Here is an 18,092-nt window from a genome sequence, read left to right as displayed (position 1 = left end):
CATTTTTTATTTAAATCCAACATGGTGGATAGCATGTGTGTAGCATGAAGTGTTACTTTGAAATCATTTTTTTTCCAAAGTGACAAACTACCAAATGAAAAAGAAGACATGTTTGTGAAAAAAGTAATTTCCAATATTGTTAGATGGAAATATAACAGGTTTAGTTAAGCAAGGACTAAACAAGGGATCATTTATATATTTAATGAATCACATAGGGAATAAGTTATTTATAGAATTGTAATTTGGTGTATTTGTTAAATTTCACTGGTATTAAAAAAAGCATTATCATAGCACAGTTATTGCTTTTTGAAATTTATTATTTCGTTAATAATCACTATGTGAGAAACTACCCTTTAAAATACGTCTTAGGGTCTTCTTCCATGTAGAACATATGATACCTAATATCATGTGAGCTCTTAATTTAACCATCTGAGAAATAATATAGTATAATTACCTACCATTTTTAATCTATCTTAGACATTTCCAATACTCATGACCATAACATACAACTAAAAAAGAATAACAATAATAAAAGGACTGACAAAGCATACATCAGTTCTTAATAGGATACAAAGATTTTCTGGGATAACAAAGATTCGAGTGAACGTTCCAAATAGTTTACTCAGTTGATGGCCTATTCCAAAGTACGAGACAAATTCAATGCAAATCGTTATTTCATACGGAAAAGCTAGAGTAGCACTTTCAGAATAAAGCAAATTTCCCATGGACTGAATGTGGCACATCTTGGCCTATTTTGTGATAGAGATTGCCAAAAGAGGAGGAAATGTATATCTTATTCTTATTTGAGGACCTAGAGTTCATATTTATTTAAGTATATATTTGATTTATTTAAAGTAATAAATCTAAAATAAGGAGTGTGCTGCAAAATACATAGTATGTAGCCTAGGACAATTCATCTTTTGATACTCTTGATGACATCTCAAAGCAAAATATTATTTATCATAATTATTTTTGGAGAGAATACTAGTTAGTACATAATTGAATTTCTTATAATGACCTAAAGTCACATTTTCTAATCAAAGTTTCAATTCTCCTCCTCCATGTCCTAGATTTTCTGGTCAAATGCAGTCTCAGAAATATATACAAACTTAATCAGAAAAACACTGATGCACTCCAAGGGAAAATACACTGGTGTGTGTGTGTGTGTGTGTGTGTGTGTGTGTGTGTGTGTGTGTGTGTGTGTGTGTGTGTATGTTGGGGGTGTGGGTCAGGGTAGGGAGACAGAAAGAAAAATGGGAGAGAAAACTAGATATCTAGATAGATTTAAACTATATGAAAAATACATACAGAAAAATTAAAGACTGCACATTATATTTCAATAATCCTTGAAAATGTTTTAGCAATATCTGGATCAGAGTAATCAGCTAAATTCTGTATGGTGAGGATTGCTTTTATGGTTCAGAGCTTCACAATCTAAGAATCGTCATGTTGAACATAAATAACCACTTTTCCTTTTGAGTATAGAAACTGAAGGAGATTGAGCTCGTGGATTTCTAACTAAAAGATGGGATCCAGAAGTTGTTTTACCACACACGCAGATTCTCGACATACCTCATTTTCAGATGACTTGCTTCTTACCCTCAAAGAGGAATACAGAAAATAAAATCAGTTATTGAAATAGTGTTTTTGAACTAATGTGATAACACATACAGAGCTAGACCTAAACATCTTACCAACTGGCATATATTAGGTATTCCAAAATGCAAAATCTGAGGACAACTCAGATGCCTTTAGAATGAGAAATTGAGATACTGCATAAGGAAAAGTTAGGAAGTAATGAAGTGACAATAAATTCATGAAGTGACAACTGTCATAGTTGGCTCTGTAGCAAAACTGAGTCTCTCCAACTAAGGATCATCCCACATTCCCTTGGGGGTTTATGAGTTCTCTGAGAATTTAAAAATTTTACTTTTTCATTTAAAGGTAAGCCTTAAAACTAATTTTGACAAGATTAAAGGTTAAGCACTCTTTTTCAGTGATAATTACCATGTGAGAGATATTTTAAAAGTATAAGCCTTTAGTTTTCCAAGTCAGTGTTTCTCAAACTGGTGAACCTTGGAATTTTCAGGGACTAATAAGAAAATGTCTAATTAGTCACACGAGGCCTGTGAGTCCCAAATCTTCCTGATCATCTGAGGCATTAAATATGTCTTTCCCAGATCCTCCCTTACAGAGTCAGCAGTCTCAGTAGGGACTGTGGAATGTAAAAATGATAGGATTACCTGAAGTAATTTTTACCACCAGGCAAGTTTGGCATGTACTGCATTAAAGGAAATTGGCTCTCAAGTATAAAGCTCAGAGGATTAGAGGCAAGAAGAGAGATTTGTTTGGCTCCAAAGCCCCTAATATTTTACTACATCTGATAGAACTCCATTACCACCCACTTCCAAATTCCATCCAGTGTCATAACCAACTAATCAAATTCACTTCAGTATACCATGCAGCTTGGTACTGGTTATTTACATTATTGTGAAATCAACACTCTTGTATGTGGAATTACAATTTGCAATTCTGTCCTCGTTATCCTGAATTTTCTTCAATAGAACTGTCTTGCCTCTGCATATAAGGAGTTGAAGATGCAGTTAGTAAGCTGAACTATTTGAATTTTAGACACTTCTGGAAATTTATGCAGACAACAGAAAGCATATATGAATTTGATAGTGCTTTAAAAAAGAATCAGAGGACTTCCTGCTCTGATGTGAAGGCAGGCCCATCAGCATGAATCAAAACAAAGGAATCATTTCCTCTTTTTTTTGATGCTAATTCACTCTGGAGTCATCCTTCTGAGTCTCCGCTTAAGGCTTTTAAAAAACTTGGGGAAAATATGTCACAAAATGGATCCATTTTAAATATTACAGGGACTTGCGGGCTTATTCGTTGTTGGCACTTGCATGTCCTCAATCAACAGTCTAAAAGACAACAGAGCTCACTAATCCCCACTGACTACTTTTAAACAGATTGCAGATTTCAGTATCCAATGGAAACGTAAAGGCAATAGCATGGAAAGATTGCAAAGCAACTCTTCTAGTGTCTGGCCAAGTCAAAGAATAAAGAAGCTCCCCACCTACTTCTTTATATTCACTCAGACAGTGAAGGAAAGTGTACTGACCACTTCTGTCTTCTGGCTCTTTCCCAGCTGGGCAATCTTACCTCACTGCAATTTCCCTTTAGCCTACCCTGCTCCAGATATACAGTCACCTTTTTGTTTCTCAAGGCTGAATCCTTCTCATCCTTAAAGATTCCAGGCCCCTTAGAGAGACCTTCTCTGATAACTCTATATAAAATATCCACTTCTGTCTACTTTCTATCATATCAGACCACTTTTTTTTTGCATAGAACAGGAACTTTAGCTGTCTTGTTTACATTTGTATACCCAGTACATGTACCAGTCCCTGGATCACAGAAGGTCTTAAATACCTTCACTTCCTTTAAAGTGAAGGAATGAATAAGGGAATGAATTAGTAAATATCCTGTATCTAGTATTCACCTAAACAGTAGAGATGCCAAGTTGAATCAGACGTGGTAAGCTCACAGAACTTACCGAGCCAGATGAACGTTAGACAAGTTTAATACCCAAGGTTTGTGTTTTAGAAAGATCACTGTGGATGCGTAAAGTATGAAAAATGGATTGGAAAAGAGCTGGACTGAATGTAGGCTAAGTACTTTGGAGACTATCACAGTAAAGCAAACAAAATATTATGAGGCTCCAAAGTAAGGTGGTGATATAAGGAAAGAAAAAGAAACTGATCCTAAAGATGTTAAGGAGGGTGAATTAATTGTAAGAAATGAGGAAGATGTTGAATTTTGATCTTAGATTACAGTCTTAGGTAGCTACATAAATAAAGGTGACTTTCACTGAAATAAGGGTACAGTAAAAGGACCATGTTGTTGTGAAAATGTATAAGAAGGAGAGAAAATATTATGTGTTAAGATTCTAACATATTGAGTTTGAACTGTCCAATATGTGTGTTCTTTCCACACCACCAGGCAAATAACTCAGTTCTCTGTGGACACTGACCAGGCATTTCACAAATTTAGCTCAATTCTGACACTATCTATCTGGAGTTAACCATCAAATGCCACAGCTTAAGGGCTCAGTCCCACAAGCCTGCCCCTCTCCCCCACTCCCAATTCAGCACTAATCCCAAATCCAGGTTGTCACCTGTGCTTCTAATTCACAGGCTATAGATCAGAGGTTCCAACACCCGCCTCCTGGGGTTCCATTAATTTACTACAGCAGCTCACAGAAACATTTACTTAATAAATCACCAGTTCATTATAAAGGGTATTATAAAGGGTACAGATGAACTGCCAGATGGAAGAGATGTATAGGGTTGGGTCTAGGGAAAGGGGTGGGGAGCTTCCATGCTCTCCCACTGTACCACTCTCTCCAGATCTCCATGTGTTCACCAGTCTGGAAACTCTCTGAAGCTCATCCTTTCGGGCTTTCCTTGGAGGCTTCATTTCTTAGACATGACTGATTACATCATTGGCCATTAGTGATTGGACTCCATCTCCAGCCCCTCTCCCCTCCCCAGATGTGGGGCTGGGGTAGGAGTAGGCGGGAGTACTGAAAGTTCCAACCCTCTAATCATGTGGTTGGCTCCACTAGCAACCAGCCCTCAGCCTTAGGTTACCTAGGGGCTTTTCAAAAGTCACTTCATGAGCATAACAGAAGACACCCATTGCTCTCATCACTTAGGAAATCCCAGGGACTCAGGACTTCTGTGCCACGAATGGGGACAAAGACCAAATATATATTTCTCTTTAAAAACCACACTATGACAGCTGTCTGTTGGATCCAGAACTTGAGATGTTCAGGGGGCATTTAGAAAGATGTATCTGAATATTCCGGACAGAGATACAGGTTGGAAGTTTAAATGGGGCATCTTTGGTACATACAGAGATTGTACTAAAAACCATAGAAAGAAAGGAAATAAGCCAAAGAGCTCTAATAGAAATAGAACACACGAAGGTCAAGGACAAAATCGGAAGGTGTACATGCAAATAGGCACTCATAGAAACACATGCAACACATGTATCAAGGGGTGGCTGGCTTAGCATTCATAAAAGGGATAAAAATTTCCACTGCACCTGGCTAAAACGATTGCCCATACAGCATAGTTATAAAGTAGGACAGTCCCCTTGGGAAGGCCATGTGCTGAATGAAAGAGTTGGAATAAAGCCAGAAACTACAATCTTCCCAATATACTAGGTACCAAGGTATCATATAGCCTTTGGTAACTGTTACCCTTTAAGGAAACACAAAGACAAAAAACACCTGACATTTACCAAAAATGTAAAATTCTTTCCTTAGAAAAGCCTGAATCATTGACATAATTTTGTGAGCTAAAAAAAAAAAGCAAGGATAAGTAATCAGAAATAGATATACCTTTGGGCTTCCCTGGTGGTGCAGTGGTTGAGAGTCCGCCTGCCGATGCAGGGGACACGGGTTCGTGCCCCTGGTCCGGGAAGATCCCACATGCCGCAGAGCGGCTAGGCCCGTGAGCCATGGCCGCTGGGCCTGCGTGTCCGGAGCCTATGCTCCGCAACAGGAGAGGCCACAACAGTGAGAGGCCCGCGTACTGCAAAAAAAAAAAAAAAAAAAAAAAAGAAAAGAAGATGATACAAGTTTTAATTCAGTCTGCTAATGTGTATCTGATCCTTCTCCTCCCAAAGGAGTCCGCTCTTTCTATAAATGCGTACACCTGAGCCATGAAACTTATAAGGGTAACGTGTTTACCGAGTACGTGCAAATTTAAAAGTCCCGTAATTAAAGCATCATAGTTTTTAATATCCACTAAAGGCTTTTGTCTCACCCCACCACCCTGCTCTATTCTAAATCATCACATGAGGAATATGGATATTCCTACTGATGGTTTGAAATGAAAGCTGGAATTACTTCTTAAAAGGGAACTGGTGAATGAGAGCAAAAATTAAAATTTTTAATTAAAAAATTTAAAAGCAGCAGGCTGTTTTACTGCATAGAAAACTACACATTGAATGACGTTTTACTTCAGCGAATGTGCCTTAATAGACTTTTGAACCTCTGTACAACTTAGCTTGTATACTCTCCTTCTTTCTTCCATCTGTCTTTTCTAATCAAATCACCAAGTCAGTTAACGAACACCTAACTAACCCTGTGTTAGACTGTGAGAGTCTAGCAATGCTCCTGCTTTTATATGGCTCACTGTCAAGTTTATACAGTACCGCTCCAGCTGGATTTCCGTGCTACTTCAGTCCCTTCTGATTTACTTTGACAGATCCTTGATTAGGGCTCTCACCTAGTCTACTTCTAACAAAAGAGCCCTATCCTAACCCAGGACACTAAACCACCTGCCCTACCCACCCTCAAAAGCAGGCAAACCTACATGTCTACTGGCCTGTTCTGGTTCTAGAACGAGCTCTGCTTAGTATTTAGCTCCTTCTTCACCATTTGAGTTTTTCTTCATTAATTCTGGCTCCAGTGAGGAAAAAGCCTTTCTAGAGAAAGCAGCATTTGAGCTGGAACTTGGAAGAAAAAAAAGTGTATGGATTCATTTCCAGCTGAGAAAAGAGAATGAAGAAAGGTATGGAAGTCTGTCCAGAGCGGAGCAGAATTACATAGATAATTTTTAAATACTAACAATGTCTGGGGCCCCAAAAGGAATGGGATACAATAAAGATAGTATAAATACCGTGAGAGCATGGATTTTTGTAGGCTTTATTGTAATGGGAGAAACAATGTCTCCATTTTTGAGCAATGTTTGCTTGGAAGCATGCACTGCACTTAATAATCTACCACGTCATTTAACCCACATAGACACAATGAAGTGAATGTTATAATTAGCACCATTTTATGGAGAAGGAAACTATCACTTAGAGAGGTGGAATTTGAATCCAGCTCTTTCTTAACCTGGAGCACTTGCTTTTACATTAAATTGCTTGGACAAGTCATTACACCTTCTGGCACCTTGAGAATCTAAGTCCTATTTCTCACATTGCTTCCTCAGGAAAATAGGTTATAACTTCTAAAAAATTAACTTTCAAATGAACTTCTAGAACACAATCTATTTATAACTAGATGGAATTGTTTATGTAGTCTACTTTTTTTTTTTTTGCGGTACGTGGGCCTCTCCCCGCTGCGGCCTCTCCCGCTGCGGAGCACAGGCTCCGGACGCGCAGGCTCAGTGGCCATGGCTCACGGGCTCAGCCGCTCCGCGGCATGTGGGATCCTCCCGGACCGGGGCACGAACCCGCATCCCCTGCAGGGGCAGGCGGACTCCCAACCACTGCGCCACCAGGGAAGCCCTTGTTTATGTAGTTTAAAATGCCCTCTCTCCTCATGCAAGATGATGTTTCCTACAGAAATAGCAAACTCACTAGATACGTGAAGACTTGAGGGAGAATATATGTCCTTATATAACATATTTTCTAATTCTAACCTGTTTTGAAAATGTTTACTTATCATTTTTTTTCTGCTCCACTAATTCATATTTATCCAAGACATATCTTGTGTTAACAGTCAATGCCTCTAAAATAAAGTGTACAAAAAGAGGACAGTAAAAGATAGCTACACTGCATGAACTTACCATTCATACCCAAGTTTGGATTCTGAATTTTTAATAAACTTTTACTTTCAAAGCCTTTGCCATTAAAACCTTTGCTTTACAAACTTTTTTCCACTTGTTATGCAGGAATGAATGAATCTCTCCCATCTAAAAACCACCGCTCCCCCCAACACACACACACACAAAATCACATTTCTAGTGTTTCCATTGATCAGTCAGAATTTACCCATCCAACAAATATTAAGATCCACCTATATGCTCGACACTGGGTCAACTGCTGGGGTCCAGGGCTGGGTCCAGGAGGCAAGATGTATGTAATCCACACACATTTCAATAGATTCACATGCTGTCTTTAAACTAAGGTAGTCCTCTGAATGAGACAATTGTCTTTTAAGGCACAGACCTTCCTGGGATACAGCTACACTACTTAAACTGTGAAAGACTTCATGTTTCTCCTGTTTTCCTATGGGTGCTTGACAGTTATTGATTTAAATACACACCCCAAAACAGTAAATGTTGGTATGTATATTTAAATGCTGGTAATGAGAATTAAAAATTGTGAACACCAACTACTTCAAGAAAAATAACATTGCCAGGGATGTTGTCCAAAGAATTAGTCAAGCATAAGTCTACAACCTTTAAAAGGAAAAATACACACATCCAATATTGTCCCCTAAATTATTATCAGTATAACACCTTGTTTTTAATTATCTACAATTCATATAAGAGCTTTACTGAAATTTTAATTGCAGGGTTTATTTTAATATGTACTTGCTATTTTATAGCACTGGACATAAGTACTAAATTTTGAGATCTGTATATTAATAAAATCAGAGGGATTCTGATTGTTTCATTCAAAACACTCCTAATTTTGTGAAATTTTCCACCAGATCAAGAGTCCTTACTGCAGCCATGAAGGGAAAAGAGTAATTGAACTCTATACTGTTAAGTAAAAAGTGTTTAACATTTATATCCAGAATATTTCAAATTGCGTTTATTGATACCTGACAGAGCTTTTATTATTGATAACATAAATATAAACATAATTCTAATTTAAATTTGGAACTCTCAGTGATTTCAATATTAATGTGACATCTCTTTTTGTTGATTTATTGTAGAAGGACTTCACTCAAGTTAACTCAAAGGACCTAAGTTTTGCTACATCTGGAAATCCTGCTGAAAAATATGGCAGAGCTGCACTTGCTGCACATCAAGGAAAAGTAAGAGCAAGTTACAGGTGTCCAGACTGAGAAGTATCATGGCTAAGAATTGGGAAACTAGAATAAGACTACCTAGGGTCAAATATTGCCATTAGCATTTACTGGCTCTGCGACCATGGACCCCATCTTCCAAGTAAGAGTGATAAGATAAAAAGACATAACTCACCAAAGGCACTTAGGCAAGTGCCAGGCAAAAATAAGAGTTCAGTATAAACAACCTATCACAAAATAAACTGACATTGCTGGGAACATGCTAAGCACCTTACATGGACTGTTTCATTTAATCCTCACAACACCACCAAAAAGTATGTGCTATTATTATCCTCATCTTATATGTAGTTGATATTATGTTAAAGAGAGAAAGAGAAGGGTGGGGGGAGAAAGGAAGGAAGATTAAACTTCTTAAAATGAAAAGATTAGATAACAGAGAACTTGTTCATGGACGGTGTTTAACAATTCTGGATGTTATAAATTTATAACTAATTAGCTGAATATTTATAAGCAACTACATTTAACTACAGACATTTATCAATTACTCAGTGCCTAATTATAAAGTCTACTTATTACCTGGGATTTTTATTGCTTCTCTTTTCCATCCATTTCATGGCATATATAGTTGCTGTCAGAAAAACAAAGCTAAGTCAGACTTTAGATCAATTACACATACTTAGTCGGTATCTCTTACACGCATAGCACTGTGAATATCCCTGTTTGGGGAGGAGGGGAGAAGTGAACCAGGGAATTATATTGTTAGGGATTAGGGAGAGACTGAACAAACAAAACCTGGTGGGAGAAATTAAAGACACCCATCATCATGAATAATCAAGATAGGTTTTTAAAAACTTAGTTAAAGCTTCAAAGCAAAAGAAAAATTCCATTTAAATAACCATTCGCAGATTAAATACATTTGTTCTAGTAACATTTCCTTGGGCACTTTTCTTCCCTAGCACTCATCTGACCTCCTTAAAATTTGTCTGCATCTTTTGTTTCTCAGAACTGCTCCTCAGGCAAATTTCCTGTGCTACATCTCCAAAGACAAATAGAGGTGAAGAATGTTTCATAGTAAAATAATAATTTCCCCAGCATTATTAGTTCATCTCTGCTCACACTGGATGTACTTAACATTGTAGTTTGCTTTGTCACCTGCATGCACTTGATTTATCAATATAGATGTAGAAAATAATTTGTATATTTACATAGTGTATACTTCATTCTTTTGTCATTCCAGTGGACCTCGTTTTGTGTCCTCCTCATAAAGTTGACTATATGTTTTATTAAAGTATATCTGGGATTCATTGTAAGGTTTAAGAAAAATCAGTAGCCTTAGAACTGGAAATATCTAGGTTTGCACCCTAGGGTTCCCCTCCCTAACTATGTGGCCTTAAGCAAATCATTTAACCATCTTAGATTCAGTTTCCTCTTTTCTAAAATTACAATAATTATCCTTGCCATAATTATCCCATAAAATGTCTGGAAAACCCAGATGTAATATATGTGAATTAAAAAAAAATTTGGTATTACTAGAGTATCTCTGGTCCTGATGTAGTTTATTTTGTCTCTGACTTTAGTCCTAGAAATAAAAGATCTTTCCAAGTAATTAAACGAAATGTGTTGCTGGTCATACTGTTGATAGAAGTCTCAGATGTTTGAATACTTATCCCACTAAATGCTTAGCCAATGACCCTGACAACTGGGAGAGAAGTCTTCAGTAGAATAAGTACCATCATACTCTTATTTATTTATTCCTTCTTCTCTTGATTGGGTTGAACCATAATCTTAAAGGCATACTTCCCTTATTTGCAAAGGCACAGAGCGCCCACTGGTGCCAGCTCACTTTACCAGTGTTTGGACGAATGGACCCAGAGATTCAGACCACCCTCCAATCCCCTCTCCAGTCCATCCTCCAGGACCACTTCTCTGCAGGATCTTAGCTTCCAAGATCAGCTAAAGTTATTTTTTGCGGTTAAATCCTCATTGCCAACCAATCAGATCTGCCAGAATTATTCCACCAAAGTGAAAACCACCACCAACTGTCTGGTCCACCTGCAAATGCAGGCATCCTACACCTACCTCTCTGTGTTTCCATTTTCCACCATGAAGATGTGGTCCTGGAGGGTGTAAACCACCTCTGCGCAACCACCTGATCAACCTCCAGAGGCCTGACAGCCCCAGAACAGACTGGGCAGAAGGCTCACCTTCAAGCCCGACAAGGAGCCTTCCAAGCCCAGCGGCCTTCCTCATTCCAGAGTCCCCTCCCAGGTGTGGACTAAATGGAAACAATAAACAATAAACTTTCCTTTTACATAAAAAAACCCACCCTTTGGAGGTGATTCATTTAGTTATTCATTCCTTTATTTTTATCTCTCCAGTGGGAAGAAGAATTTATTCCAACTTAAAAAATTGTAGAAGGCTTCCCACAATTAGTTGGATTGAATTCTTCATTGCTTCCAGGATGAATTCCAAACTCCTTGTAGTGGCATTTAGAGAATTCATCACTTTTCCCAAAATATATTTCCAATCTTTATTTCTCATTTTTCTAAACTCTTATGCCACAATAATATCAAGCCACTGGATTTTCTGCAAACACAGTATATATTTCAATCCCTTTCTCATTTCATCATGCAATTCCTCTACCTAGGGATGTCCTTCCTTCCCTTCTCCATCTGCTGCCTTCTTACCCCACTTCTAAGACATAAATCTCAAATACTTTCTTCATGGGGAATCCTCTCCTAGACGGCCCACCTTAACCCATCCTCCAGATTGACCCTGAGGAAGGTCAACGGCTGTTTATCAAGCACTTTATGGAAGAGATTTCTTCACTGGGCTAAAAGTTGAACTAGATCATTTCAAAAGTCCTTTGTGATAACTCAATAAAATGTTTCCAAGCTTGGGAGGAGCAAATTGTCAGCACACAACTGGCTTTTATACTGATACAAAGGCACAACACAACTAGAGTCTAGTCTATTTTGAATTTAGTATATTTCCAAAGTTGACAGCCACTTTTCAGTCCAGGACCAAAAGTTTTCATTTCAGGATTTCTTAAGACAAATTGTTCTAAAAGGTTATCTAGAATTCTCTTTTTTGTTTATTTGTTTGATTTTAATATCCATTCCATTTTAGCAGCAAAATGTTTCTTTTCATAATTTTAAGTGTCTAGGTCTAGGGAGTTTAATAATCATGGTTCCATTTTGTTTTGTGTAAACTGGAAAGTGTTAATTTGTTCCTAGAATTCCCACCTCTGTAAGGAAGGTATGATGGGTTGTCATAATTTCTTATCGTGATGGGGAAAAAATGTTAATGCATGAATGGTCACATCTTCCTTCACTCCCCTATCCTTGCTGGGCTTCTGAGCTATTTATTATCCTGATTCTTGTGTCGGCCAGATTATGGTGTAGGTATCAAGCGGCAGAGTCAAAAAACCCCCAAAAAACAATCAAACAAACCCAACTAGATTACTTACTTTAAGGTAGGCAAAGTCTATTCTTGAAAGAAAAGAGTAGATTTGAAACAAAGGAGGGAAAGGAGAAATAAATAGAGAAGACCAAGAGTGGTGTGAATTTTTAGATAGAGAATTTGAAGAAGGAGAGACAACGAAAGAGGAAGTGGGGAAAGAGCAAATAAACCAAAAGTTGGGGAAGGGGTGAAGAGAAAATTGAGGGCAGCAGCCTTACTGTGTTTATCAGCTGGGGGGATGGTTGGGAATGCAGATTTTTAGGATATTTTGCAGTGCTTCATGGGACAACCACTCTTGGCATTTTTCAAGAATACACACAAAAATAATTTAATTTTCAATCTTTAGATTGAGTTTCTCATGCATGTCATACCCAGTAGGACACCATGCTGTTGAAATGGGCTACATGGTAGTTCAGCTGTATTCAGGTTACCTACTATAATACTTATCATTATTGTAATTGTCTCTTTAGTGGCTTGTTTTTCTTACTATACTACAATCTCTATGAGGATAGGGATTCTGTCTTAATCATTTTTGTAACCCTATCCTCTAGGACAATATCTGGCAAGTACTAGGTTCTCAATAAACATTCATTGAATGAATGAATGAATGAACATGATGCCAGAAGCCTTGACCAACTATAGTCACAATAACATAGAAGAAAAGTCTTAAGATAGAAAATGTCTTCAAAGTTTGGGACGAGTTATGAAACAATATTTTTTCCCCAAAGGTAAGAACAGACACCGCCTACAGTTTTCTCCAGCAGTGATTTTCCTTTTTGCATGGGCAAATTACACATCAGAGCGCCCACACAGTGTCTTGCAAAAGAGAACAAATATGATATACAAAGCATTCTGCTGATCATAAAGAGGAAAAGGCACAAAGTAGACAGTAGAGATAATAAATGTGTTGGTGTCTATAATTTACAGCACTTATGTGAGAATCCACTGTAGCTGCAAACTATATTTTCCCCAAAAGGTCAACATATTCAAATCAGATAGTTATATTCTTAAAATATTCTGATTGATTATGAGTGAAGCCAGTAGAAGATTCAATGTATTCGCAACTCCAAAATTTGTAAGTCAAATTTTGTTGCATAGTAAATTATATTTTGATTGCTTTTGTTGAGGGTTCTAATCAGGGGGATGCATTCATTCATTAGCCAGATATTTACTGAGAATTATAATGTACCAGGCACTGTGCAATGTACTAGAGCCTGAACAAAGAACAGACGCAATCCATACTCTTAAGGAACCTAGGAACAATAAATGCAATACAATGGGGATATGATGGACGTCTGTGTGGAGTAAATGGGCGGTGAGCCTCAGTCTGTGCGGAGGAACCAAGAAGCGGTTCACATATAAAGGTAAATCTGGAGCTCCGTCACGTAAGGACAAGGAGCTCAGGATCAATTCAGTACGTTTAGTGAAAGACATCTTGTTCAGTATTGCTAAACATGAAAAAGTGAAGAATGACAGGACTTCAGGCCAGAAAGGTGACCAGGGGTCTTGCAGGCCTTGCTATGAAGCATGGATTTCATTCATTCTGGGGGAAATCTTTGTATCCTTCTGATTGCATTGTGAAGGCTAAGTAGAGAGCAGTGAGACTGGAGGCAAGGAACTTTAGAAGACCCTTGGAATTGTCCAGATGAGTGATGAGGATCTGAAATAAGACAGAATAGGTAGCGGAAGAAATGAATTGTGAGAAGGAAACATCTTTAGGAATTTTCAATACCTGGTAACTGGCTGGATATGGGAAGGAAAGTATGGATGTGAAAAATGACTCCCAGGGCTTCCCTGGTGGCACAGTGGCTGGGAGTCCGCCTGCAGATGCAGGGGACACGGGTTCGTGCCCCAGTCTGGAAGATCCCACATGTTGCTTAACGGCTGGGCCCGTGAGCCATGGCCGCTGAGCCTGCGTGTCCGGAGCCTGTGCTCCGCAACAGGAGAGGCCACAGCAGTGAGAGGCCCGCATACCAGAAAAAAAAAAAAAAAGACTCCCAGCTTTCCAGATGGGAGACTGTGTAAACAGCTGTGCGAATCCATGGATTTGGGAACACTGAAAAGGATAGGAGGCTAATGAGTCCAGTTTGGGGCATGTGGAGTTTGAGCATATTTGGGACATCCAGGTGGTGATCAGGAGCAAACTCCCGGCTGTAGAAAGAAACCTGAGAGTTTTTTAGGTACACATGGCCATTGAACATGTGAAGAACATGAGAAGTGTTTGGAATATCTTAAAGCTGTTACTTCCAATTTGTCTATTATCTAAATCCAGATTTTTACATATGAAGGTCTGTTGAAACAGTAGTTTACAAACTTTAGTTTCCTTCTCACATTTGGAAAATGTGAAACACACTTAACAGGTACCAAAAGCTTAGTACAGCAGGATTTTCAACCTAGCTGACAAGTTCAGTGATGGTGTAGTCTCAAAACTTTGGGGAGATACAAGGTATGAAAGGCCCTCCAGATAACTGACTTCTTAATCCATGGCTTATCACTGATTAAAAGTAAGGCATATCCTTGTATACATAACTATCAAAATGTATATTTTAGCAACAGAAAATTCCATGATTCCCTACTGATATACTGTTTTTTTTTTTTTTTTCATTCAAATGTAAGAAATTGAGAAACTATGGACCACTTTGCTTTGTTCTCCTTCTGGGGTTTATCTTATTCCTTCATTTAGAACATATTCCTCTGTTGTTTCATTTTGCCTAATTCTCTGTTTTTATTTCTATGTATTAGGTGAGTTAGTTACATTTCCTGATCTTGGAGAAGAGGCCTGATGTAGGAGATTCTCTATGGGGTGCAGCAGTGCATTCCTCTCTGATCACCAGAACTATATTCTCCTGCGATGCCTCCTATGTCAACTGCATTGGCCCTTCTGTTATGGTGGGACTGATAACTGTGGTAGATGGGGCTAGCCCTTGGCGCAGTTGACTGCCAGGCCCTGTCTCCCGTAGAGGCTGCCAGCCACTGGTGGAAGGGGCCGTGTCCTGCCTCAGCTGGATGCATGGCCCGGGGAATCCCAGGGCTGGTGCCAGCCCATTGGTAGGTGGGGCTGGGTCCCACTGTGACTAGCTACTTGGACTGGGGCGTCCCAGGACTGGTGCAGACCAGTTGCAGGGGGGTAAGTCTCCGGCACTAATAAGTAGAGGGAGGACTCCAAAATGGTGCTTGTCAGCATCGGTGTCCTTATTGTAGACCAAGCTCCCCAAAATTGCTACTGCCAATAGCTGTGTCCCCAGAGGATGTTCCAGTCGCTTCCTGCCACTCTGGGAGGCTCTCTAATATCAGCATGTGAGTCTGACCCAGGTTCCTTTCAAATTACTGCCTCTGTGGTGGGCCTCAGAGTATGTGAGATTTTATATGTGCCTTTTAAGAGTGGGATCTTTGTTTCCTACAGTCCTCCAGCTCTCCTGTATGCAAGCCCTGCTGGCCTTCAAAGCCAGATGTTCTGAGGGCTCGTCTTTACAGTGCAGGACCCACAGGCTGGGGAGCTCAATGCGGGGCTCAGACCCCACACTCCTTGGGGAGAACCTCTGCAATTGTGATTATCCTGCCTTTTGTGGGTCGCCTACCCAGGGGTGTGGGTCTTGACTATACTACATCTCTGCCCCTGCTACCCATCTTGTTGTGGTTCCTTCTTTATATCTATAGTCGTGGAAAATCTTTTCAGCTAGTCTTCAAGTCATTCTCATGGACAGTTGCTCTGTAAATAGTTGTAATTTTGGTGTGCCTGAGGGAGGAAGTGAGCTCAGGGTTTTCCTACTTTGCCATCTTGGCCACTACTTCTACCCTTTTAAAACTTATCTTTTTAAGACTATTTTTTAAAAAACCCTGAGAGGTTGAATTAGAACTAAAACTATCTGTATGAACTCAGACTTTTAAAAATAAACAGAGGCAGATTTAGAAATAGTCATAAAGGTATGTACTTACATCTCTGTCTCTTTCTCTCCCTCTCTCCACATACACACACACACACACACACACACACACACACACACACACATATTCCTAGTTTTGTCCATGAAAGAAGCTTAGAAGCAATAAAATTCCAGCAGCACTAAGCACTCTGAGAATACATCTCTTGGTTTCCAAATACCACTCTCCACCAAAAGGAACCCGGGCTTCCTGGGGACATGCTGACTCAAGGGAGAAACAGGGGAAGAAGAAAATAAGCCTGGACATAAATTAAGCAATAAAATAAGGAGATGCTCACAGGCCAAAACTTATCTAATTTGAGTATTAATATAAATGAGTATATAGAATTACAATCTATTGAATAAAACAGTGACCTATGATTCCATATTGATATAGATAGATAGATAAGTAGGTAAGAGAAACATTTCTAGGATTCTATTATTCCATACTGATATAAAAATAAAGAAATAAGACTTTAAACATTTTTAATAAGTAAATAAGGAATGATACAAATGGGTAATCAGTATTTGACATCCATTATAGTGGTAGTTGACAAGGATGGAAGGTATCAATATATTCTAAGACTTGGTAAGATTTGATAAGGAAAATGTATTGAGGTAATATCAGAATAACTTGCCACAAAACATGATGAAAATTTAGAAGGAAAATGATGACTCTAAGTTGGAGAAACTTTGTAAACACCAAATTGACCAAGTGATCAATGGTGGAAATCACCTGAAATTACGGGTGCCTTGATGTGGTACATTGAGAATGAGAACACAGCACTTTTTTTTCTTTCTTTTGTATTCCTACCAAGAACGCAGGAAAATATTCTTGTATTGAGACTCTGTTCACAGGAAAACATCAATCAGACTCAGGCCGAGAGTCATCTTACATGATGAAAAGCCTGTACTCTTTATGACTGTCAAGGGAATAGGAGACAGGGAAAGTGAGGGATTGTTTCAGACTGAAGGAGAATGACGGCACCTAACAACAAAATGCAACATGTGTTTCAGAACTAGATCCTGACCCAGGAAGGAAAAAGACTTTGCTTGATGTTTGGTAAAATCCAAATGGGATTTATAGATTGTATGATAGTGTCATATTGTTAAATCGCTAATTTGAAAGATTTTATGGTGATGATGTAAGAAAAGTGTTTACATTTGGGGGCAATACATCCTGGAATTTAAATATAAACTACATACTAAAGAAAAGCCTCACATAAATGCATGAAAGTAACAAGAAGGCTATGTTCTATGTCTGGTGTACATTCCAACCATCAATTAATCAGGGTCTAGGAAGAAAAAGATGCACACTTGAATTGGGCAACTAATGATAGTTTAATAAAGGAACTATTTTATAAAATGTGGGGATTATGTGAAAAATCACAAGTGATGGTGCAATACCCTCTGACTAAGAACAGCAGAATACCCCGTGGAAAGGTTCATTAGTGATTCAGGAGATATGAAGGAAGTGAATACATTTTTACTTCTACTATTTGACTCCAGTGACTCCAACCACATCCCACATTTCTCTGGAGCTAAATAACTCCAAAATCTTAATTCCAGCATTTACTCTGGAGCTACAACGACAATGATAGAATGCTCCTGTTAGAACCTGAATCCTTGCTTTATTTTGGTTGACCAAGTGACCAGACGTTAAGATATTTTTCTTCCCTTTTCCTTGAGGCTAAGTGGATATGCTATACTTGATTCGCCACTCAGCTTAGCCTGCCACAAACTGAACTGGTCACTAACATTGTTTCTGGCATTAAACAACTCAGTTGACAAAAGATTACTGGAGTGGCCATGCAGAGTCTTAAGAGATTCCAACTGCTGGCATCATTAACCTGTAATGCAGAAGCTAACAACTGTTCTAATAATCTACGCAAAATTGCTGCTGAACTTTTCTGGAAGTGCTCAGTGAT

The 18,092-nt window shown here is 38.7% G+C and overlaps 1 protein-coding gene across 3 annotated transcripts in view; it reads right to left on the bottom strand.

Annotated features, from left to right (window-relative positions):
- MRPS30 (mitochondrial ribosomal protein S30) overlaps window positions 1–18,092 on the bottom strand; it is a 63,884-nt gene that overhangs the window by 13,430 nt on the left and 32,362 nt on the right. The window contains exons 6-7 of one of the 3 annotated variants that reach the window (XR_009563371.2): window positions 5,414–5,606; window positions 1,342–1,600 (exon numbers count right to left, since the gene is read on the bottom strand). Coding sequence is in view for 1 of the 3 variants with exons in the window: in XM_060295759.2 (XP_060151742.1) it covers window positions 1,596–1,600 (5 nt within the window). In the remaining 2 variants the exon portion in view is untranslated. Of the gene's footprint in view, window positions 1–1,341; window positions 1,601–5,413; window positions 5,607–18,092 lie in introns of those variants that run through there. The other 2 variants (XR_009563372.1, XM_060295759.2) reach the window with 2 other exon arrangements.

The sequence above is a fragment of the Globicephala melas genome, chromosome 3 (assembly GCF_963455315.2).
Source record: "Globicephala melas chromosome 3, mGloMel1.2, whole genome shotgun sequence".
In the NCBI taxonomy this organism is placed as follows: Eukaryota; Metazoa; Chordata; class Mammalia; order Artiodactyla; family Delphinidae; genus Globicephala; species Globicephala melas.
This window is presented reverse-complemented; position numbering and strand designations above follow the sequence as displayed.